The 26,629-nt window shown below is 39.9% G+C and overlaps 1 protein-coding gene across 4 annotated transcripts in view; it reads right to left on the bottom strand.

The window, feature by feature from the left end:
* The window catches only part of TRAK1 (trafficking kinesin protein 1), a 109,450-nt gene that overhangs the window by 40,600 nt on the left and 42,221 nt on the right, over positions 1 to 26,629 (bottom strand). For 3 of the 4 annotated variants that reach the window (XM_074575259.1, XM_074575262.1, XM_074575260.1), the window contains exon 4: positions 282 to 358. In XM_074575259.1, the coding sequence (XP_074431360.1) occupies positions 282 to 358 (77 nt within the window). Of the gene's footprint in view, positions 1 to 281; positions 359 to 17,119; positions 17,466 to 26,629 lie in introns of those variants that run through there. The other variant, XM_074575261.1, reaches the window with a different exon arrangement.

Genomic DNA, 26,629 nt, shown 5'->3' with positions numbered 1-26,629 from the left:
CGTTATGGCAAATATTTGGCCAAGAGCAAGTTAAATGAAGTTAAATGGCCTCAAATGAAAACTAAGGACAAGTAATGAATCTATATGACTGAGGTAAACAAATTACCTCTCCCTAGAAAGAATATTTACCTTACCAATGTAATAAAGTGTACAAACACTCAGAGTACTTATTCCTCCTCATTTGAGGACAGTCTACCAACGGTCTTTAGAAGTGGTACGCTATAATTTCTGTACTACTTTCTCATACTGTGTATGGGTCCTTAAAGAGATGTAATACTTGCCTCTTCAAGAAGACGTGTAACAGCATCTATATCATTGTATGTTTTAGTCATCTGGCCCACTCTTTCAGCACATAAAACTGCGAGGAAATAAAATAAAACAAAACATTAATCATATTGGCAATACTATTAGGGAAAAAACATCCTTTAAAGAGTTAAGGTTTGCATATGTTTTCATCTTAAAACTACTTATGTATACTCTTGGGTAAGTATATAAAAAGTCAAAAAAATAAATATCAAAGCTTCAAGTTAAACTGAGAATACAAGTGTTTCTCTTCTGCAATGAGTATTTGTTTTTGTCAATGGCAGAGCAAACCGTTAAAATGTTCAAATTTTCTCCTCTGAAGAGGTATGTCTTGAGCTTATGAAAAAAATAATCAAGGAAGAGTGAAAACAGATGTTCTTAGATCCATAATTAGGATTCTATCATGTCACCTAGTCATTGTATTACGTGTAGCAGAATTACTCCGTGAACAGGCAACTCCAATACTGTTAGTAACACCATTCAACAGAAACGTACTGTGTCATATTAAGTTGTTAAGAACTGGGTTCTATGGTATGAGACAGCAAAGTAAATACAACATGCATGCAAAATAATAAATGATTCTCATAATACCCAGACCACACCATGGTGACCACAGTATCACTCATAAAAAATATTTACTTAGACAGTATGAGATGATTAATCACTAAGGCGGAACCAGGAGTCTTGTTAGATTGAAGAAAGTATGTGGAAGTTTAGTCTACCACTACAGATGATCCTTTAAAAAGTTACACTGATTTATCTAGAAGTCTGCGAGTTTTCTAAAAATCCACCAACAACCTGAGGAAACAGCACTTTCTCCTCTGTCCTTATATTCTTTTTGTATTCAGCTACACCTAATCCTCAAACTCTGCAATTCTGGAAAAGAGGGATTGTTAATGAAGTTGAGTTGATGATATGGACTATTGGTTATCAGGCTGCTGTAGCACAAATTGTTCTTCAGGGGATTTACCCTTGACAATGTCAGTTAAAGCTCAGTCTGACAAATTGGCTAACGTTGCTCTAGCGCGCATTAAGGCGGGGGCGGGGGGGGAGAGACAGATAAGGCCTAATAAAATTTAAATTTAAAACAAAACAAAACAAAATAAAAACACCAAAGAAAAGTGTATTGAGTGCAGTAACATTGCCAGGAGACTGCTTGTCACCCTAAGGAAACGACAGTACCCAATCTATAAATATACAATCTACATATAAATAAATATACAGGTGATCAGTACTAAGGCACATTAATAATACACCAAGTAGAACAGTACTTCAGCATCTGTTGGAATATTGGAGGGTTCCACAGCTAAACATTAGAACTTCATGCTTGAACTACAGCAAGAAATACAATTTGTTTCTGTTTATTTGCCTGTTTTTTATTTGCTATTTTTGAGCATATTGAGTGACATCGGTAGTTCCAGTGGACTCAAAAAATGCCATTCAAAAGTATTAAAAAGATAATTACCCTTATCCAAATAATTGAGTCTGAAAGTGGTAACAGTAAAAAGTTTAAGCTTCAAAGTAGTAATTTCACAAAAATTACATAGCAAATATAAAGAATAACTATACCACCGCATCTGTAAGATACAAGCTATATTAGTCAAAAGCAGACTAATCAGGATTCCACAGAAAATCAGATTCCACAGATGGTGTCATGTCCAGAAGACTATTCACAATTAAAAAAAAAAAAATTAACATCACTGTAAACCGAATTTTTTTTAAACATAGTAAGTTCATAACTCATGCAGTAAAACATCTATCAGAAACCCTGATGCCAGCAGTTTATTTTCCAAAACAACTGTACACTAAATAGTTCCCTTGGCTACAACATTCCCTTGCTACTATAAAATAATGTTTGAGATTGTCATTAGCAAGCTCGTTTTAACTCTGTACCTAGCACTAGTAATCACCACTGATTATGACTATGGCAACCTCACACCATCCTAATTCAGGTGAATGTATAACCTTCCTAACATCCAAGCTGATAAAAAGACGGTGCTCCCACAGACAGAATAAAGTCACTCAGCTGGGAGAAAGAGTGATAAAGGTTGATTCATGTGGCTGCCCAATTTGCTATTCCTTCAGAACTTGCCATTTTATCTTTAACGTAGAAGGGTAACACTATAGACTTATCACAACAAACTTATTACTAGCAAAGAATTAGCGACCTCATCACCAATAGCTTTTATATCTCAAAATTTCCATCAGACTTCTGTTGGTCACTGTTAAAACAGGTGCCTTAATACAGAACTCTGCCAACATGGAAGGGTTTCAAAACAGAAATTATTATCTCATGCACCCCCTTCAACGTCCAAGTGGAAACAAACAATAGACTGCATATAACAAAATGCCTCCTCCGGTCAACCACCTCCTATCGGCACTCAACCTGCAACACAGCAGAAGCACAGAGCTACTAACTGAATGGAAAGCTTCCCTTTTAGAAGAAGGGCAAACTTGCAAAGAGGTGGTGCTCTCCATCCCTCAGAAGCCAAAGCTGGTGGGGAAGAGAAGGTGAAAAGTGAGGTGAGGGAAAGCAATTCAGAAGAAACATTTCAAAAACTCAGCGTCTCAGTATGCAGTTAGTCAGCCTCCACAGATTACAAGATTTGGTCAACTGCTAGGGTGGCAATTTTGATTTCCTTGGTGTCCAAAAAGACTACCAAGTGAAAAAGACACACTATTTTGAATGATAATTTTGAGCTCTGATTAGGGCAGGGGGAGGTGACACATGACAAAAAAAAAAAAACCAAACCAAACACCACAAACTCCACAGCTCTAATGGATTCTGCATAGCAGGTTTCTAGACTGCTGGAGGTTCTGATGAATATGAGAGCTTCGTAATGCTATCATAAAGATAAAGCAAGAGTAAATGAAGGTCAACACTCTGTAACACAAAACCTACAGTGCCCCTTTACTGACCTTTTTGCTCACTTGCAAACCAGTAGTATTTTTGCTTGAGGGTGAAAGGAAGCGCAGTGTCTAAATGGATGGATGCATGCAAATATTCAAATCAAATACACTTTGCACCTCTCAGTTTACGGACAAGGCTGTTAGACAATAAAGAAAAAAAGAATAAATTAAACAAAAAATTGTCTACAAGCAAGTGGAGGGACCATAGAATTCCAGAAACACAGAGCTAGAAAATGTGATTTGGTAACTGCTTTGAAACAAATGTCAAAAATCCAAGACAGGAAACGAAGAACAGAGAAAGCTTCTATCACATTATTTCCATGACAGCATTAAATACATGCTACCAGGGACGTATCTGAGATTCAAAGTATTTGGGCTTTTTAAAAGCCAAACACACAAATGAACAAATGCTACACAGATCAAGTATTTCCTCTGCCTTAAAGTACCTAGCACCACCTCCATACCCTCTTAAAGCTTGCAAATTTTTAGGTACCCGCATTCCTGTGTTTCCCTAAGTGAGTACAGCTGAAAGGTTGTACTCTGCATTTATTTCTCATCATCTATTTAATGCAGCATCTTACTGGAAGCTTCTTTCAAGCTCTGAACTCCACAAGCTGAAGATGCTCAGGGAGAAGGGAGGAACGTACCTACCTTTCTGGATTGCTCCCTGAAAGTCACACAGCCATCTAGCACGCTGCTTAGAGGAAAAGTGTGTTTCTGGGAACAGGAAACAGCCATGGAAGGGAAGCAGAGCAAGAATACCACTACTGGAAGCTGCTGCAATGAGACACCACCCACCAAACAGGGGATTCAGATGGAAGAAAAAAAGAAGAAAAAAAAAAAATAATCACAAGAGCTAGCAGTCACAGATATCCTCAGCCCCTGCTCCCTGCATCCCTCCTTGAGACATACCCCCTCTTCATTTTTGAGACCTATCAATCACGGACAAATTAAAGAACTAAAAGAGAGCAGCCATGGCTGTAGAGGAAATCCCAGCTCCCCACTGCTCCTCTTCTCATCTATTTACAACTACTGTGAAACAAAAGGGAGATAAGATGTTATGGTAAAGTTTCACTTTTGGCGCAGATAATAATGACATGTATAATTATAATTATCGAGTCTAACAGGGAAGGCCCTAGTGCATAGGGATTTCCCTATTACCATAGTTTATTTCCTCGGAAACTACATCAGGATAAGGGAATACTGTTCAGGGAGAACAGATCTCTGGCAATTTTAATACTGATGCTCCTTGTTGTCCAGGTGGCAGCAAGGGACAAACTTACTGCTTTTTTTTTTTTCATAACAGTTCCCTACTCAAAGCCTTTAACCATGGCAAGGCCCACTATATTCTTGATTGGTCACGAGAAGCCCTGCCTTGCAAATGGCTTCTGTCTCCCTCCCTTCTCAGAGGCTTCTGCTCAGGGCTCTCCCTAAACACTGACGTATGATACAGCGGCAAGTTCATTGCATCCTAAATGCTAAACACCGAGGGACCAGCCACCCTTCTTACTGCTGGATGCCCCTTGGCAAACACAAGCAGTCAGAGCCCCTGGCAGAGTCGGACTTCTCAACTCACGTTGGTTTCATTTCTGAAAGGCTATTTTTGCACTCCAAGAATAAAGCACTTGCTCTAGAACCGAAGCTGTGATTTTTAGCCACCGATAGTTATCCTCTGGCACTGGTTACTGCAAGCACTACATCGGCTTGAGACAAGCACATGAGGAATTCTGAAACTGTGCCATACAACCTATTCAAATAAACTCAGGAAAATTATACCTAAAATGTGCCATCAGCTCTGTTACTGACCCAGACTAGAACGATTTTACATGTTTAAAGGTAAACATGGTAGCTTCTCCTCCACTAAAGAGAGGGTTTTGGAAGACCTGGCTAAACTGGGGCAGAGGCTTCAGGGTGTCACATTTAAAACGGCCCCGAGAGAACAGGTTCACTTAAAGAGCTTAAAAATTTTTTTCAAGCTCCTGTGACAGCAGTCTCTTAAAATGTGCTTTGAGGCACGACTTGCTATAAGCCCAAATTTTAACGCAACACGCCAGCAGTTCCTCCAGCCTACCCCTGGCTCCCCCAGCACAGGAGCGGGTGGAACACTCCAGAAGGCAAACAGGGAGTTCAGCGGGTGGCTGCGACTCCGGCGAGAGGGATAAAGAGCGGTCACAGTGCGCCAACTGCTCCACAGCTGTCAAGTCACACCGTGGGCGAGCTCCATGGAGGAGTCTGGAAGAACACAATGTAGCGAGTGATAAACACTCACTCAGCAAGCACATATTACTGCCATTAAAGTTAACTACTGTAAGTTCAATAGACAATGCCAATAGATTCTTTTTTTTTTCTTTTTTTTTTTTTTTAAACTGTTACAGCCTAGTTTACTGTGATTTCAAGGGCGTAGTTTGCAAATTAGTCTTTTAATATTAAGGTGCAGTTACTGATTCTTCTAGAAGAAGAGATTTTATCTTGCCTTTTAAGCTATGGTTTGGAGAGTGTTTGTTTACTGCCATTTCTCTCATACAGTACTCAAATAGCTTAGTATATCCCAAATTAAAGCCACACATAAAAACCTATGTTATTACTTAATCTCAGGTTTGGGAAAACACTCAACCGTTATTTCTTTTCTAAAGCTTAATGCCCAAACACTCAGGCTGGTAGCCATTTCAAAGTACTTTCTCTAAGCAGGGCATAGAGAAACAAATGGACAAACAGGGCATAGACTGCGACAAATTTTCTTGTGGTGAATGAAGAACCAGGTTAAAGGAAATTTAAAAAAGAGCATCACACGCTTATTCCTTCTGTTAGCACAAACACAGATCAAATGTGGTAACTTCTAAAACACAACCACAAAGCAAAACTAAGGAGATAAGGAAAAACACCTGGAAAGAACCAAAGGCTTGACTTTATTGTCATCTCCATGTTTGGACCCCACAACTTTACATCATCATAGTGCACACACCATTTACTGATAGAGTTCAGCATAGCTCTTCTGTTAAAACTTTTGTTGCAGGATTTTCGATTCCCAGTCATTGAATTACTGCCTTGACATTCCCCTCCATCCATTTCTTCTCAAGAAATGTCTGGACTGCAGTCCTTGCAACTAATAAATGAGCGTAGGGCTTAAATCAGGCATCTAGACTGTAAATCTTTCAAAAATCCAAAAATGAAGTTACAAGCCTGTATTAAAAGCCACACATTGTCAGATGTCTCCCTCTCTTAAATACGGTATCTTTTCCTATTCCAACCCCAGGAGGGATTAGCTGTGCCAAAGCTTTCAAGAATTACTAGTCTCCATTTTTCTTTGCTTTAGTGTTTGAAGATTCCAGAGCCCTTGTACAGCCTCCAGTCTAGTCAATGTCTTTGTAGGATAAACCAGGTATTTTTCATTTTCTGTAAATCAGACCCTTGGAGTGCCTGAACTTGAGATTTTAACAGTGATCACGAGCCTTTTTTTTCTTTTTTAAATTAAACTTGGGCTAGATTTTTAGCCTGCATTTACCCAATACTTTAGAAAAGGAGGATATTTCATCTGTTACATTAGTAAACTGAAATAGTAATGAATGGCTGCCACCACAGGTCCTAACCAGGTAAAAGTCTTTTCCTGTCCTACCCACATCAGCAAGAATGAAAACACAGACCAGTTTTAGAATTAGCTGACCCAACAAATCACTAACCAAAGAAAACTGACAAGCTGTCCCTTTATAGCTCAGGTTTTATTATCAACAAAAACTGAATAGTCACTATCAACAGATATCCCTGCACAAAGTTTCACTGCAGTCATCTCAAAGACCAGCTCATCAAACGATGAGTAAATATGTTGCTATCAGGAAAATTTACAACTCCAAAGCAAAGCACTGACTCTCTGACTGTTCTGCCTAGACCTTTACGAAGGTGCCTCCCATAGTCAAGAGAACCGACTCTGTAACGCCGCCAAGTGTACTGTTTGTTCTGTGACAGAGGCTCTAGAAACAGGACTGAGGGCAGTCACGGGATCTAAGTGTCAGGACAGGGAAAAACCTCACTACAACAAAAACCAAAACAACCGTGTAAATAACAGACAAGTAGTAAGGACACATTCTGCTCATGGAATAGGCCGAACAGTTAAGGAGTCTTAATTACACAATTTTTACCACCTTCTTTTCAACCACTATAAATGGTTAAAGTGAAGCATATACTCAAGACTTTACATTTCTGACACCAAATTTATAGCCAGATATGGCTAAACTGTTTCTTTTGTTCAGCTTGAAAAGGCTACATGCTGGTGTTTCCATCTGCTTTACTTATAGAATGCATTGACTCATCCCCAAGAGGAATACTACCATTCATAAGTGCGCCCACATGCAGATACACGGAAATACCATGTATCATTTTTGTGCAACTGTATCACTACTACTACCAGTGTGTAGGTGACCTGAAGGTATAGGTTGAGAAGAGAGAGCATCTTTAAAAGGCATTTCAAATACATACTGAGCTGTTGAGGGGAAGGTACCGTAGAAAGACAGGGCTAATTTTATCCCAGATGGAACCCAACATTTTTTCCCCCCCTCTCAAAATCAACGAGAACAGCTTCAGACTGTACTCAGATCTGCATGAAATGTAAAGTCAGCAGGAAGAATAACTGCATTATGTAGGTTTCAGCAAACACCTAATCATTAAAAAAAGAATCAAGCATAAAACAACGGCGGCTGGCCTCTCTCACTAAGTTTCCTCCCCACTCCAATCACCAGTTTTAAAGTTTCCTTTCACCAGTATTGTCTCCAGCACCTTTCTATTTTGCACACACACACAAATTATCTCAGCTTCCGTCGGGGACCCACAACAGGAGAGATGCATAGTTTATTGACTGAGTACGAATGAAATCCAGTTGGAATATTTGATTCTGAGGAAGTCTTTACGTGAAAGACCGCTGTCATGGGATTCAAAGAGCACGTTACATCCACTGAGGCTTTGGAGACAGGAGGTGAATAAAGGTGTAAATTCACAGCAGGTCACATTCTCTGTGCTAATGATCTTTCAAAGCATCCTCACACCACCTTTATGATTGTGTATTTGGAAGTACCAGTTCTCTACCACAGTTCTCTTCCACTATTTTGGAGTGAAATTTACAGCACACGAAATAAGATAAATAAATGGTGCATTTAGCTGTTAGCACCTGAAGCCCTGAAAAAATTGCCAGATTTGTTGGAAGCAGCCCTTGAACGAGTACAGTCTCTATGCAGCAGGTGCATAGGAGAATTTTCAATGTACATAGATTCATATTCCCACCCAGTCGCCTGCAATACCATAGATGTCTGTTATTTCCACAAAGTATGACAAGATTTTGGGTCATTTGTTTTGTGGAAAGGTTAAGTCACAAAACCCACAACTTGTGTTATTTCTGTCTAAGTGCTTTCAAGTTCATGGATAAGCACAAAATTCTTGCCCTGTTCTTTTGCTCATTTTAGAAGTACCTGTAGGGAATAATAACCTATCAGACACAGTCTCATAATACACATGAGCTCTACATATAAAAAAATATATTACGTTTCCAAAGAAAGATAATTTCCCCAAAACAGTTTCATCATAAAAAAGGTACTGCGTAGCCTACATCTGTTGATCATGTATTTCTTCTTTAAAGAAGTGTCCATAAATTAAGACTCATCCTATTCATATAAGAGTATTTTCTTCATATTTCATCTGAATATACTGGATACACAGAAAGAAAAGGTCAAATTTAGTAATTTAAATCCACACACATCACTCAGATCACTTACATGTTACCATGTGCTACTACCATAGAAGTTTAAAACAACAAGGTGAATAGTACCTTCTTCCAAGATATCAAGGCTCTGCCTGTTAAATCTGCGTTCTCTCTTATTTTCCTTTTCACAGTCATATTCAAAGCTTTCCTCGTCGTTTAGTGACATTGCTGAAGTTATCCCAGATAGACACACTACGATGCCCTAGTCTCACAGGAGATGGGAAGTCATTCCCTCGGAGGCTGTATTTTTGGGGAGAGCAAGGCAAGGTCTCCACAAAGCAGGATACCATCTTTCCTCACTCACATGCTCAGCCAGGGAGCTCCTGAGTGACTGAGAATTTGTCCTTAGCACAACAGCTTTGTGTTGTACAGATGGGGTGGAGGAGGGAGGAGACCATCTGTCTAATAATTACTAGAAGATTTATGTTGTTCCTCATATCAGCTCTGAAGGTAGCCAGTTTTTGCTCAACAGCTCCACCAGCATATTTCAGACAGAGGAAGTGGGCTGAAAAGCCCCCTCCCTGTCACTCCTCGTGTCGACAAGATGCTCTCTCCTCTGCCCCTGCTCCTCCAGGTGAAGTGGTAGCTTCCCATGAGTGTCTCAGCAACACGGAAGTCCGACCCAGCCTCCGACTGTCACACCTGACGAAGGGTGTGCACCTTCACGGAGTTAAATCGCCTCTCATGTTGCCTAATGCTGCAAGTAACAGATTTCACAGGAGGAGTGAACAGCCAAAGCCCGTACACATGCACACGCTAATCCCACCCAGCAGAGAGATGGTGAAAGCTGCAGGTATGGTATAGTAGAGTATGGTCTGACTACAGCATCCACCACATACTGAAAACACCACCTGGAGAACTGGGCTGGGGGGAAGGGAGTGGATGTTTGGGGCTTCTTTTTATTGCTTTCATAATAAAGATTACTTGCACGAAGCATTTAAATGACATATCACATCAGCTGTCAAATACCACGTTTTCTACAGTCATCTTTACTCTTCTGTCTGCTGTGGGAAATGAAATACCTCAAGTCCACATATGGTACCCTAGTGTATTTCCAAGGGCATACATATCTCTTCTCCGTTCAAAAACAAAACTTCTTGTCCCCAGACCTCTTGGTTTACAACAGGTTGTGTTTGCTAAACTTGACTGCACACATAGGACAGGTTCACTTTCTTATTTAACTTTTTGCAGCTCTAGATATTTAATGTTTGCCAGGTTGCCTCCCTTGCTTTCAATGGCAAAGAGGTGCCCTTTGCTGCTTACAGAAAGCATTCCTATCTGCGTCACAAGGCAAAGCAGTTGCAGGCAAAGTGGGGGCACAGGAAGGCAAAGGCAGTTCATCACCCTCTGAGGGGACATCACTGCTGGGGAGGGAGACAGACAAACATGACAAGGCAGCAGAACGTAACAGTTTGGGTCACGCAAGAACAATTTCTCTATTAGCACTTCTCTAGTGGTGTGAAAGTATGAAGTAGCATGAGATGGGAAGTAACTAATTTTATACAATCACAATGAATTATTCTGTTTTGGTTTTAAACTCTTGATATTTATATACAAACAATGTAACAATGTTTATATAAACAATAGCCAAAGGATATGAAATACACATAAGTGCTTGCTGAGGAAAGGAACACTCATTTCTGAATAAAGGAAGATCCTACTACTCAAACTTAACAACTTGACCTTTGACTGCCAAAATCCACTGCAATATTCAGCAGCAACAATAGCCTCAAGAACTCAGCTGGGGAAAAATAGGATTGTCCCCTTCTCCCTATATAATGAGGTTAACAGATGGAATTTTAATAATAATATAATGAGGATTGCTTCTAGTTTCTGATTCTTTAGAGCTTTTCTTTATCTTCATTTCTTCCCTGTAACAGTGAATCAAAACTCTTTAAAAATATCAGAGAGTAAGAGTCTTAAGTACCTACTTGCTGCCCAGTGTCAATCTAACACATTTTGGTAACAGCAGGAGAATGGAAATTCAGAGAGCAACCAAACCAATAAGACTCAGATATCTTTAAAAGAATGCAAGAAGCACCTTTTAAATTTAGCTTAGGACAAATAAGTCAAGCCCTGGCAACCCTGTTGATTTTAAACTCTGTTGGTTTTAACACTGCTGACAAGTGTTCAACTATAGCTTATAAAGGAGAGCATGGCAGTGGGCGACACACTGAAAACACACACGTTGCTGGCCAATACACATGACAATATAAGGAGAGTGAATGAATATTCCCACAAGCTGACTTCTGAACCGTGACTCACGTCAGCTCATGCCGCGCAGGACTCTGACATTCAAAAGCTGAGCGAATGAGATAATTGTTGCAATGCCTATATTGATATCAGCGTATGATACTTGCTGATGCAAATTCATAATGGGTGGAGAAGGAATGTGTACCGCACCCTCACACTATCAACTCATTTTTTAGAGTTATTCTGGATTAAGCCCTTTCACTAGTGCAGGAATATTTACTTGCTAAATATTAAGAGCCAGGTTTCCAACAGATACCAAACAATAGGCAGCTATGAAAAAAAAAGCTAAATTGTATATGGTTCTGAAAATATACATTCTAATCAGGAAAGATTTAAAGACATTTTTAATATTTCCTGTAAAGGCATACTCAGGGACTTAAAGAACATACCAGAATGAACATTCATTTTTATGGGTTGCCACTGCAAAGTAAATTTGGCATATTTGCTGCAATCACCACTCTGAATTAGTGGCTAAAGACATTTAACTCCTCTCAGGAAGCTTGCTAAGTGAGTTACAATGCTTAAAGCACACAGATGCACATTCCCCAGGCGATGCTTGCACTAAGGTACAAAACGCCTTCAGTAACTTTGCAACCAAGCAGGAAACACAAACCAGGAGCTAGGCTGAAGAAGGGTGAGGCTGGGTACAGAACAAATAAACCCTTTTATCCTGACTCACTATTTCCAAGGAACTCCAATGCATTCAAATCATTTTAACCTTCCTTTATCAATAAAAACATCTAGACTTTTGCACAATTAACCACATTCATTTTGACCACTATTAACTAATAACAACAATGCTGCATTTAGAACAAAGAGATTCTCTGTAAGCTAACAAGTCCTAAAACCAGCAACTAAAATAGCATCCACATTTAAAAATACGTTGATAAATTGGTCATTGAATTGAATGTGCTCTCTATTAAGACGTACAGTCAAACAAGTTAGCTTGTTCAAATGTTTACAGGTTTTGTGTGTTCCCCACACTTTCAAAAGCCCACACAAATTATTTTCTGTCAGCTCAATCAAAAGGCCAGCATGCTACTTTTGCAGAAAAGGAATGAAATGGGATGAATTGGGAAAAGACTTATCTGGAAATTCAGCAGCTGAGCAGAATAAAGAGGAAGACGACCTCACACTGAAAAATAAGCCATGTTAAGACAACACACAAGTAGATGTAGCTTAGATCTGACTGGATAAAGACTAGAAAGTCGATGGAGAAATAAAGAAAAAGGAAAAAAAAAAGCAGAAAACTAGGAAAATTTTATCAATGATTACATGAATATAAGCAAGGTTCAATCGCACTTAGCAAATACGGAGATAAAGGACATATGAGCAAAACAAGAACAACTTGAATAAGAATTCTAGCTGCATACCTACAGAGCAAGGGCTGTTTCAGAGAATTGCAAGCATTCGTAAGATTCTCATCCACTCAACATCCAGAGTAACACTAGGGTTACTCTGCCTACAGGGATGGAAACAAAAGGGGCTAATGTAGCAGGGAGGTGATGACTCATCATAAATGCCCAACCATCAGCCAAGATCCTACTCTAAGGGAGGAAGCGTCAAGGAAAGCATATTTGAAGTAAAAAGGTTGACTGCGCGATCCACAGAGCTGGCAGATGTGTGCTTGAGAGGTTGCCTGTAACTAAGGTACACAGAGAAGAAACACAGACAACCAAGAACTCTTAAAGAGCTGCAGCAGGGTATATAAAATGTTATTCTAATGCTACCTTAAAGGAGTGATTTAAAAAAACATCTTCAAAGGAAGCAAGGCAATGACAAGTAATCATGCTTAAAGTGGCTGAGAGGTCAAGGAGAGCAGGCTTTAACATTGCTAAATACTGTTCAGCTAAAAAGAAAGTTTGCTAATAATCATTTCAGTGGACTAGAAAATAGAACAGAGGTGAGGAGCTCTAAACTGCAAACAGAGCAAAGGATGAAAACGTTTCAGTGCGATCCAGGTAGGGGTTGAAAGTTATAAAGAAGAGCAGAGGCAAGATAAGGTGTGCTGGAACAACCGAGAAAGTGAGATGAAGTTGCTCAGGCAAAGGTACGGGGGTTAGAAGCTTCAGCACATGACAAACAGGGCACACAGTGTGATTGGTGAGGGAAAAATGGAAAAGACACTATTTTCTCCGCAAGAAATTGATGAAACTCATGACCAACAAAGGAAGGAGGAAAGAGCCAACTCCACACACACAAAGTCATCTGGAGTTGCAGGCAATGAACTCTCAGGCATTACTGTGGAGTTGTTCAGCTACTAGTAAACAAGTAATGGAAGAAACCACAGGAAAAGCAATTTGATCCAAAGTTAATCTGTATTTCTCTAGAAAGCATTGTTCATTGAGAGGATGAAAAATAATGGCCTAAGAAAGAGGCTGAGGAAGAAGCTATTCATAAAGATTTCTCTGGGTATCTACCTGAGCAACCTGGCCTAGTGGGAGGCGTCCCTGCCCATGGCAGGGGCGTTGGAACTAGATGATCTTTAAAGGTCCCTTCCAACCCAAACCCAAACGATTCTATGGTACTTATCTGTTTATTTACCTGTTTGGGAGTTTGTGGGAGGGTTTTTTGCATTATTTTTTTCACCAAAGTTGTGTTCTATGCATTTTTTAAGAACCTTTTTTTTTTTCTCTTAAAAAAAAAAAACCAACTCCCAGATGAACTCAGACTTTTATACTATTATCTTTCAAAATAAGAGTCTGCAAAGGTTTCATCTTTTCGTCTTTTATCATTGATTCTGTCAATGTCTGTCTGCTATGACAATAACTACTTTCCTACTCAAGTCCACACTCTTTCCCCCTCCCCATTCCACCTACACAATATATTTCATTAATACCAAATAAGGTGACAACTGTCACTCATATTATAAAATATTATACTTGAAAATGTACCTAAAAAGCACAGTGTAATAGTTCTTATTTATAGAAGTTTCAATTGATTGTAATGTCAGTTAACACCAGTGATTCAACCTTCAGATAAATAGCATGACATTTTATTGTCCAGTTTCATCTACCAAAAATACTCTGTAAAGGACTTTACGTAAAGGGATTAATTCCAACCCTAGAAAGTTTTTGTATAGATTTGTACATTGTAAGTTTTGATAGTTTTTTCATTTGCTTTTGCAAGGCATTAAAAAAATTACCATCATCAAATGCAAGTCGAAGACATCATTACAATTTTGGTCCATACAGAAGTTCATTAAATCTGAGGTAAAAGTGAGAGTCACTTCTTTACCTATTAAATTAAATAACAGCATTAAAACCTTATATCCTGGTGTAATTTTGGAGTGCTCTTTGGATTGCCCTTGAAGAACAAGAAACCATACACTGCTAAAATAATTACTAAAAAAAGTAAAACAATTAAAGCCACACCTTTTAAATGGAAATCTTGAGTCTCAGCAGCTTTGACAAAGGATGCACGAACAGTTTAATCAGAAAAATAATTCTGTAGGATAATAGATTGCAAGGTTTTCTATTAGTTTCAATGTACCACCAATGATCCTCCAATGTTCTATTTGCCAAAAAGGGTGAACTGGGTAGGATTCACAATTGAATGCACACATACATCTGAGTTCCTGGGAGTCCATGTACAGCAGAGAAAGAAGCTCGCTAACTATGTTTCATTTTGTCTTAAAATAGATATTCAAAACAGGTTGTATGAGCTGCAACTGCCTATCACTCTCTACTGAACATAAAAAGCATTTCAGGCAAAAGACTCTGGTATCGACAAATACATGGTAGGGGGGAAAAAAAAAAACCAAACAAGCATCAAGAGACAAGCATCTCTTATAATATGTCATCTGCTCTAGGTTTTTAAAAAAGCTCAGTTTTCTACTGCATTTTAAAGATGCCTTTTGTCACCCACTACAATCAGAATAACCTTCCTCCATCAAGAGGAAGTATTAATACTATTTTAAATCCAAATTAATATGCCAGTATCAAAGGCCAAAGACTATGCCTTCCACTGCACCTCTCAAATCCTTCTCTTTCTCACACACTTCAACTGGGAGAAGCAAAAGAAAGCTAAACCCCATAAAGTTCCATTAAACCTTATGAGACTACCAATCACTTGTGAGACCCAGACAGGACTGACAGCGCTATTCTTCCATCATTTAAAAAGTAGTATTTTAATTTAAAAATAAATAAATAAATAAAGCATTATGTCTTACCTACTGGGGAGATTTTTTCATTATCAGGCATCAAACCTTGCTTTCTCTTAGGGAAGAGCTCCCCAAATACTTCCAGCTAGCACAAACTATCTGACTCTCCGTAGACCTCAGCTCATGGAAGAAGAACGCTGGGCGGGGGCTCAGTGCTCCCAAGAAAACTTGTCAGCCCAGAATCAGACCAACGACTACCGTGCTACTGAGGCCCTGATCCCACAAGGTATTTAAATGCTTGCCCAACACCTGTTGCTTATTCCATTACTGTGGAATTCCCATAGGTTCTCCAGTGCAGTACACACCTTAAGACAAAACTGAGGAGCAGATGAGCTCCTAGCTCAGACATTCAGCCATGCCATGCTTCTGCATAAATGACACTTTGACCTGACAGACAAAGGACCATAAAAAAGAACAATGAAAAGAAGGCTATCTGTATTTAACCTGGGGGAAAAAAAAATAAATTATAAAAATCAGCTACAGCTTTTAATGACAGCACAACTGTTCTATTTTTAAGCTTCTAAAACCAGGCCAACTCAGCCTGTTACATCATGTGGATTAATCAGATGCTACAGTATTTACTAGGGTTAAACCTAGGGGATAAAGGTTACATAATGGATTCAGTCCAACTTAAAGTGGTCAGATCTTTCAAATAAATATGCACCTTTCCTCTTTGAACACCTGGACAGGAATAATCAATTAAACATAAGAGAAGGTTAAGTTTACAAGCTTCTGAAATTGCATTCCATTTGAAAATCCAGTACAGAGCAACAAACGTAGGCATATGCCACTCAAAAGACCATAAAAACCCAATAAAATTTTATCACACATCTTTACCCTTCACATCCCCTCTGATACTGTTATTGAAGCAGTATGAAATATCTTGATGTATTACATACATACAACAACCCCTGGGCCTACACTCCTTACTCCTTTCTGTTCTTTGCTTCACTGTGATCTTGGACTTGCCTCATTTAAGGCAAGCTCTACAACCACAATAAAATCCATATACAAATACTGCTTTTCCAAAGGCTGCATTTGTTTTAGAGGTTACCACTGAGTACCATCAATGAGGAATCTTGATTTTTCCACTCTGCTGAGAGTACAGTTTTAGCCATTCCTTATCCTTCCTCAAGTGCCTTCTATCAGAAGTCTGATGAAAACATCCAATGCTCTGATAAAGAAATAATCGCCCAAGCAAACATTAGAAAAATCACAAGAGGCCCAGAAGATAGTGCTTGCCAGATCTTGTAATTTTTTCAATTCAAAAAGTTAACCTGCTTGCTTCTAAGGAACTAGAGTTTTAAATATCTTTCACAGACAAATAACCAGAGAGAAAATATGTACTGCCTATTAACACATTAAATATATACATATTACAGCATATTGGTAAGGCAGAAAAAATACAAAGACTTAAAACTCAAACCAATACACAATCTTACAGTAAGTGTAATTCAGCTAAATTATTATACATACGGTCAGCATTTCAAATATTTCTCCCCTGCCCAAAGATTGCTCATATAGTGCATATGCTCGTCTGCCACTCCCTTTCAAAAAGGGAAAGCTATACGGCAGTCTCTTGTAGCATGCTCACAAGAGATGCTGAGGTGGAACAGAGATGCGGGCATCTCCACTACACCAGAATGCTGCCTTTTTCAAGGTACTTCATTTTTAAAACCATTGAGTAACGATGGTTCAGTCTCACAGGCTCCAAATTCTGCAACAGGAGACTAGAAAGATATATTTACCATCTGTGCATTCTTCATAATACCAGTCCAGTTCATAATAATCTGCTTCAATAAATTTCTGCATAGTCAGTATCCTTCAGCAACATAGACGAGATTTCACTTCGCTGCTAAGGTCAAGTGAAATGCAGCCATGCCTTCCTGCCTTTGCAAAATACCGTATCACAAGGAAGCTCACAGAAAGCTGGAAAAGAGCTGCACATCTTCAATGAAGCTGCAAATAAAATCAAAGGGGGGTGTGGAGGGTGTATCTAGGGGGAAAAAAAAATAAAATGACAAAAAATAGAAAAAGGATGCAGAAGAGAGAAGCAGATGCCCTGGCAGCTGCTCTAATAAAGAAGCTCTGCACAGGAGCCTTGGATGGGTGTTAACAAAATCATCCTATCAAAAGGCTGATGCGCTGACGTGGGGGACACACACCACCGCCTGGCTGTTTCTAACTCATTCCTTTCCTCCCTAGTCTCCACATCTCTTTCTGTCTAACATGTTGCCATGGAGACGAGCTGGCTCTAAAAGAGATGCAGAGATGAAGAAAACGCATTTTGCTGTTTCTGGCTTTGCATATTAGAAGTACCCCTCCATACTGGAAATGAAAATTCTTGCTCAGAAAGACGATACATCTCTCTGCTGAACAGCATCATCATGCCATCGCAATTCACTAGGTACATGCACTACATTAATAATGAAAATCTAGTCCATTACTACTCTCCTCCACACAGTTTGATAAAAGCCTGCCTTCCCCATGGAAAATTAAACTACATTAATGCTCTGTTACACTATTCTGGGCTGATATAATAAAATCCTTTATGCATCCTGTTATTGCAAAAGTGGCAAACAAAAAATGGGGGAATCAGAAAAATCAGGACAGTAATACATTTCCCCTTGCAGTAAGACTCATCTGCTTCTACTTTTGACCTCTCCATGAACCACTGACTTTTTTTTTTTTTTTTTTTTCTTTTTTCCCCAAGCATCTAAGCTTCATAGCCAAAAGCAAGGGGTTAGGACAAACTTTCACTACTCTATTCCTAAAAATGCTGGAGGTTGTCACACTGAATAGCATCACGTTCATGTTCAACATTTTGGAAATGAAAGAAAAGACTTAACTTTTGCAGCACTCAATAAAATTGTGTTTTAGCTGTTAGAAGAGAATCTGTCTGAGAAACAGATGGCATTAAATCATCATCATCCACAGCAAAAAGGACGTCTGAATCTGTGCAGGTATGGTTACCAAAGGGACTGACATCCATTTTGTTCATAACTGTCACATATTCCTCACCCCTTTCTCTCCCTTTTCTAGGAAACTATATTTCTTTGCATTGGGATAGATTAAGTTGCAACACATGTTAATAACAGAAGGTAGGAGGCTGTATTGGGCCTGACCAAGGAGGTGTCTGTCTAGCCATGAACAGGTAAGGAAGAACTAGCCAATACTTCCCTCAACTGCCAGGTTTTTTCCCCTCTTCAGAGACAGCCTGAGACAGATACAGTTTCTACTTTTAGCAATTCTTGAAGGACTTATCCTGTCTTTTCTTGAGAAAATCACTCATGATTTTGCAGATTTCTATTAAGGTCTCCCTCGCTCATGTCTAGGTTGTTACCACTTACTCTGTTCCCTGACTGGTATCACTTTGCTTTACTGTAACAGAAACAGGCAAGGCAAAGTCAAGGTATACAAAGGAAAATACATCGGTTTCATGACTGAGTATTTCAGCTTTACTGGTATAAAAAATTATCACTGCAGTAACTTTGAGCTTGGGAATTGCCACTTCTCTTTTACATATATTGACAGCTGAAGCACAGATTACCGGTTCCGTTCACACATCTGCCACACGTTTGTCAGTGGCAGTTGGCCATGTTACTCACTCAACTCCAAAGTTCTAGTCCAGGGTCAAACTCAAATACACCTTTCCCTACAAGTACATTATTTCACTGGAAAAAACCCAACATGCTTCTAAGTCTGCAAATGAAAATAAGGAAAAAACATAAATCACTGTGGTCATCCCACAATATACTAAACTATTTGGCAATATGCACAGGATTCCCCTCTACTCAGCACTGGTGAGGCCACACCCGGGGTACTGTGTCCAGTTCTGGGCTCCCCAGTGTCAGAGAGACATGGACACACTGGAGAGAGTCAAGCAAAGGGCCAATGGAGGTAAAAGGACCAGAGCATTGCCCCTAAGAAGAAAGGCCAAGAGAGCTGAGACTGTTCAGCCTGGAGAAGAGAAGGCTCAGGACAGATCTCATCAATGTATATAAATACCTGAAGGGAGGGCACACAGAGGATGGAGCCAGGCTCTTTTCAGTGGTGCCCAGTGACAGGACCAGAGGTGACAGGCACCAACTGAAACACAGGAGGTTCACTCTGAACGTAAGAAATTTATTTTTTTTTGTAATGTGAGGGTGACTGATGACTGACACAGCCTGCTCTAGGGAACCCCGCTCAATCAGAGGGGTTGGACCAGATGAGTTGCAGAGGTCCCTTCCAAACTCAACCATTCTGCTATTCTATGATTTTGTAGTTCAAGGGCCTTCACCCATTTACTTCATTTGTTTAATTGCCACAGACTAAGATTCAATTTCTTTCATTACACAAAATACTTCCTAGGCAGTAGGAACAAGGACATGATTTCAGACCACTGTGAACTTTAAAGGTTCACAGAGACTGAAGTGCTAGAGCTCCTCCTCAAATACAGTTACGCCATTACCCTGTGAGATGCTCCTGGGCCAGGAAGCAAACTGCAATCCATGCCTCTAAACTACTGTTTTGTTTGACTTTACTCTTAAGTCTCTGTCCGTGCTCCCCAAGCCAGCCTTAACACCTGGGGCTGAGGCCTGCAGCTCTCCTGCAGGGGTGGCAATCAGTCAGTCTCCGGGTGAAGAGATCCAACGCTTGTACTTCAGTTATTGCTGGTGGAAAACTGAGTTGATGTAATACCCAAGCAAAGTTAGTCAACCTCCTCTAGGCTGGAAGCACTGTCATTCTTGGGAGGTTAACTCAAAGCAAACAAGCACAGCCTTAATCAAGGAACCACCACATTTACTGGCATTTACCCCTGTTTGTTACTTTTGCATCAAGGTAATCTTAATCTTCTTGAAATCAAGAGGTACACTGAGATAACAAGGGTGCAAAAAGCAACATTTACTCTCATTTTGTTAGAGATCACGTTATTTTTGGCTTCTTTCTTCTGATTAGATTTTTAGTATGCTCAATATTAATGTGAAAGCAATATAATAAGCGTACTTGACCTTCAGGTTAGTAAATCACAACAGATTATATAAAAGCCACTAAAAGCCTTTGGACATGCAAAGGTCATACAATTACCTTAAAAAAAAAATACCATATTTTGAATAGCGCAAACATTTTTGCCAAATGTGATCATTCTGCCCTCACACTGTGCCATCTTGAAACGGAGGAATGTGACAAAGCACTCCAGCCCTAGCTCGGTCTTGCAGAATTTCAGCTGTGCATGCTCACAAGGCAAGAAAGGCACATGCTATTAAATGCAATTAAGGCTACACTGTTAAAATACTGTCAGAGAAATATAAAGGTTCCTATGGCAACATTAACTCAATTGCTCTGCATATAAGCTATTTGTTCCACTTGTATTATTTTTGTCCAAAAGGTAATTTCAGTCTCGTAATGCTATTAAACAGGCATTTAAAATATAAAGAATGAACACTGGCTACCCGTTTAAATTGCTGCAGGGACTCTCTCCTTTATATTTCCTGACATTTTAAACAAAGGAAAATCTTCAACATGCTAGAATTTTCTTCTCACTGTCCTCTCCCCTGCATGCACGCACCCCCCCTTTCAATGAGACAGGGTAAAAAATTGTTCAAGGTGGGGGGTTTGGGCTTTTGAATTGTTTGTTTTACTGATATTTTTCTACAGATCTGATTGGAAACATATTGGTGTAATCCAGAAAGGCATTATTTTTCTGTGGAGAAAATCGCTTGTGTGGTCAAATGATTTCAGAACTCCTCAAGAGACTTGGATATATGGGATAAGCGTATGATCTTCCCAGCATGAAGAAAGAAACCCTGGACAGACAGAATACTATATATCCAGGTAGCCACATGCAAGCATCCCTTCAATTATATGAGAAATTGTAGTTCTACAAAGGGCAGGCTGGAAAGGTTGTCAAGTTGAACATGAAAGCCTGACCAGGCCGACAAAGCAGCTGCATACTTGCAGAACCCTCTTTCAACCTCTGCAGCCCTACTGTTCCTTCCTACAGCTACACATTGAATTCAACTTATCAGAACAGTACGTTTTTCTGGCGGACTGCTTCTGCAAACATTAAACTTCTGTGTACTTCAATATCCATGTCACAACACTGCATTTGGCTGGGGTATTACTTTGTTAGTTGCCTAAAAGTTCATATAAAATTTGAGTTTAAGAAAGATTTCAGGTAATGGATCTGTGATTATAAGGGACTTGCTTTTTCCAGTTCCAACACTAAATACAGTTATACAGATTCATTCGGCATTCCCTTCCAGCTCCTGGATTTTGTTCTATTTTTCTATGTATAGTTTTAAAGCAAACAAACAAACAAAAAAAAGTCACTTCCATTTGTTCTCCACAGAGCAAAATATACAGACTGCTGAAGAACTCTAACAGGCAGCTCTGATCAGCTAGACTGAGCACTCCTTAAGTTTGTGGTTACAAAGGGGTTTTATTAGGCAAAAAAAAAAAAAGTTGATTTGAAAAGCTCACGAGCCTTCTCCTTTTTCCCTTTTGCTGCAATAAATCTGTACCACTGGTCAACACTAAACTGCCTAAATTAGACAGGTTACCAAAATCACCCAAACCCTTTGCCTTGTTTGAAGAGAATTTTTGACAAAGATAGTTTTAACTACCTCATTTCTAAACGTGGCCTCTCAAGAAAGTTGTAGCAGCACACGCAAGGATGCAGTGAAGCATGTTGCTAGGGTGCAAAGCAGCAGCAGGTCATCTCTGCTGGCAAAGTATTCAAAGAATGTCATTACATAGTATGTCCCTATAAATCATGTGTTCCCATGCTTAGTCATTCTCAGCTTTCTTCTCCAAACCTTTTTCAATTTCAGGAGGATCCTTTGAAACTGAATACCGGAGCTGGATGGAGTACTTCCATGGCAGCTGCAACAGTGAATTACTTCCCATTTGATTAACTCTAGGTCACAATTCTTTTATTGGCTACAGCATCACATCGGGGTGTTCAGATAATTAAACACCATATGCTTTTATTATTTTCTCCAGTCGCCAACACCGTCGCCACCACTCAGGATAAAGTTGCCCATCCCATTAATGTCATCTGGAGTCCTTTTTATCAGAGCAGCTGTACAGCCCACCACTATGCAATGCATATTGTTAACAGTGAGGCATTTCCACAATACTTACTTTGTGAACTGACATTTTTTTAACTGACTTCAAAAAAAATAAAGTTATTAAAGAGCATTGAAAAGGAATGCAAGCATATTTAAAAGCCCAAGTCATTTTCAAGGACAGGCTGGCAGACTGTTACTTCTAAACTAGGATCTCATTTACTGAAGTGAAGAGTTACTGGTGTTTCACCTAAAAGAACACTGAAGAGAAGTCATCCTGTGACTGCACATTTAGTAAGAGCATACAACTTTGCAACTTAGGACAGAGATCTCTTTCTAGTGTACTATTTTACTTAGCAAGAAATCACTGTGTCTTGCTTAACCTGAGAAGAGTGGAACTAGAGCAGTGAAAGCATGGTATCAGCAGCTTTCAGAATTGGTATTTAGAAAAATGGGTGCTTTGGATTTGATTGACTCTCTTTTGTCAAAATTGGATTACTATCCAGGGCTTCAAAATGGTACAGGTACTTCCTACAGATGGGGCAGAGCTGGTCGTTTCTGAACACCATAAGGGCATGCTGACCTCACCTGGTACAGACAAAAAGACTCTTCTGGTGCAGAGCAGAGCCTAACTGTTCTCCCAGTGAAACAAAATGATTTAACATGAGACAGTGGCAGACAGATGAAATTAAATTACTTAAGGACAAAAACCTATTTTCCATATAAAAGGATTATTTCTCCCTTCCTCCAACTTATTCCTGAAGAGTACTATATTTGCATTTGTATAAAATAAAAATTGATGTGTTCTTCAACAACCTACCTGCATAGTTTAATTGAGATATCACTAGGCATACTTAAATACTGTAAATGAGATCATGATAGCAAGAGCTGGACATGTAAGAGAATACTACCCCTATCCAGCATAAAGAAATGAAGGAGGGTAAAGCTTTGAAGAGTAGATTTTGTAAATTGTTCACCACCCAGAAATTGTGTGGAAACTACCACCTCTATTTTTTTTTGTGTTTATGTTTTTCCCAGACACAGCAAAAACATCTGTAAAATGAAGTTGAGCTTAACATCATGCTTGATTGGATAGACAAAAATATTACAGTAGGCATGGTTATGACCTATTTTTCTAACAAGGAAGGAGAAAACCCACTGACAGTCATGACTGCAGCTTCCTGGGAGAGAAAAGGAACGCAAGCTGCATTACATTGAAGGAATATAGAATCAGGGAGCCCAGAACTGCACCCAGCACTGCAGGCATGGCCTCACCAGTGCTGAGTAGAGAGGAAGGATCACCTCCCTTGACCTGCTGGCAACACCCCTCCTAACACAGCCCAGGACACCATTAGCCTTCTTGGCAGCTGGGGCGCAGTGCTGGTTAATGTTCAACTTTGTGTCCACCAGGACTCCCCAGGTCCTTTTCTGCAAGGCTGCCTTCCAGCCAGTTAGACCCCAGCATGTACTGGTACATGGGGTTGTTCCTCCCCAGATGCAGAACTTAGCACTTCCCTCTGTTTAATTGCACAAGGCTCCTCTTGACTCAACTCTCCAGCCTGTCAAGGTCCTTCTGAATGGGAGCACAATCCTCTGGTGCGCCCAGCCACTCCTCCCAGATCCTGTCTATGTCTCTCATCCACCCTGATGCTGCGCAGCCTGCTGTCTTCCTCTCCTAACTTTTCCGCTTGGTGACAGCTCTTCAACAGCATCACACCTCCTGCATAAAAGAAGGCCATCTCTCCCTACCTCAAGGAGAAGTCCCAGGCACTCCCAGCAGCCTGGGACTTTCAGGGCTTAAAGTCACTGCCCTGGCAGGGACAGGTGCTCCAAAAGCTGGGGAATGCACCCTGTGGCACATCACTGCCATATCTGAGGGTTTAGGCTGTTCTGAACTCAGATGAGGACCCTTTCTTTGCATCCTCCCACATAAACTGCTGCATCTGTTGGCTGCCTCTGGGAGCTGTGCTCCAGACCTGGCTGTTACATACACGTCTCCCAAGCACCAGCTAAAGAGGTGCTTGACCATCCCTAAATCAGCATCAGCTGCAATGAAGGCTCCAAGCACCCTTGGATCAAAGGCAGCTGAGAGCCTCTCAGAAGCCACTAGAGCTTCCTCAGGCCCACAACCCTGTGACTCCCCTTACCTTGCCCTTGCCTGGCAGCAGCAGACACCCACCAGTTTCTCAGAAGGTTCTCAGGAATCGCCAGGTGAGCCTGGGCCCTGTCCCCAGAAGCTGCCAAGGCAAAACCCAGACTCTTGTGCAAAGTGCTGTGTCTGTTCACTGCCTCTGGTAGCTGCACTGAGAGACCTGTGCTCTAGATCTGGCTCTTGTATAGACCTCTCTCTAGCCAACAGGGTGCTTGACATTCCCTAATCTGGAGGCAGGGAGATGGAATGTCACTTTGCTATATCACACATTCACACACCACATTTTAGACTGGCTTAAAAGGCATTCTGCCTCAAGAATTTAATGTGTCTGGTGAGATGACGTTTGATTTATTTGATTATACTTTCAGTTCAGATCAGTTTTATTTTGTTCATTTGGTAGGGACTGTCTCAGTCTTCAGTCTGAAGCATATGAAGAAAATAATGACAAAGATACGCTTTGGAGTTCCAGAATGTAAAAGAACAGCTGCAGCCCTAATATGCCATTCAGTGCCTCCCAAAAGCTATCATCATCCAAGTGTGAAGACTCCACTTCCCAATTGCCAACTAAATTTTAAGAACTAATTCCCTGCATCACCTATCCTGAGTTACAGCTTAAGTTCCTCCAAAAAGTTGCTAATAAATTAAAATGCTTGTATATTTAAATATTCATCTTCTACCAATATCTTAAAAAATTAATTCAAAAGGAGGGCTAAGTAGCCTTGTGTCCACGCACGCTCTTGAGTGACGCTGCCCAGCAGATTCTGTGACTGCCAGCCTTTGTGGCTGGGGACTGAACTGATGATCTCAAAATCAAAAAGCCACAGGAAGGCAGAAAAATCTGCTCTAACAAGACACAGCAGTGTCGCTAAGTGTCATTTTTGACTCTTATCCTGTACGGATTAACACAGCAAGAAATTCATCACATTTCCACCACCAGGTTATAAAGCAGCATCAATCTCAGTATACAGTCCAAAAACTGCAAGGACATTTTTCATAAGTCATTCAGAAATCAAATGCCCTTCTTGTTTAATTGCTCGGATTTCAAACCTATCATGTTCATACAGAACAGTTACAATGACAATATTCAGTGTGCAAGCGTTATGAAGCTCAACAGAATACCATTAAAAGTCAAAAGCTAGATTTTAAAATTCCAAGCATAACTTGTTGTCAAGTCATCTGAATTCCAATCAAAACCAGTGAGTTGTATAAAAGGAGTCCCATAGGAATGAAATAGCCAACTGCAATCAGTATTTTGCCTATAAGCTCTGATGTAGCTCCCCTCTGTAGGAGGGAGATTTAAGACAGAGGATCCAAACATTCCCTTGGCATAGATTTTCCTTGCCTGCTACAGAGAAATTGACTCAATTTACAGTAGGCAAGATCACCACTCCTGTTGTTGTATCTTGCAATGCACATCCTCCTTTCTACTAAGTGGAGTTTAAGCAGTATAAAACCTTGCTGGAAATGGCATGAAAAGGTTGCAGCGTTTGAGAGACATTTTTACTTAAACAAATTTTGCCTTCCACAGTGAAGAGTATGGAAGTACCCAAGGTTCTAATAATAATAATAATAATAGAACAGTCCTTGTTACTGCAAAATACCAAGAAAGCAACAGGTTTTTTTTTTCAGAAATCAACATTTTGCAATTATAAAGATTAAAATACCATCCAAGTATCACAATGAATGTAAGTAATCTGAAGGTGCCATTGGAGAAGAGATTTTAGCTCGTTTTATAGATCTGTAGCATTATTATCCTTGATTTATCTTGTATTACAACTTACACAATATTTATATAAGCCTACAAGAACAGTACTACTAAGCAAAAATATAACATCCAAATACTAAGAAAGACTAGTTTATAAGTTTGGTTTACTAACAGAGAACGGAAATGTGCTCAACAGAGAACCCAGGGTTTCAGTAATTACTGAAATCACCATAAACACACACACATCCACACATCATTTTATTTATTAGGCTTAAGCCAGCCACATTTTTTAAATCCGCTTCAGGGCACTTTACAAGACTTAACCAAAAATGCACTTGAAGAATTATTT

Source organism: Larus michahellis, chromosome 2 (assembly GCF_964199755.1).
Source record: "Larus michahellis chromosome 2, bLarMic1.1, whole genome shotgun sequence".
Classification (NCBI taxonomy): domain Eukaryota; kingdom Metazoa; phylum Chordata; class Aves; order Charadriiformes; family Laridae; genus Larus; species Larus michahellis.
Note: the sequence above shows the minus strand (reverse complement) of the source record. Positions and strands in the feature narration are given on the sequence as shown.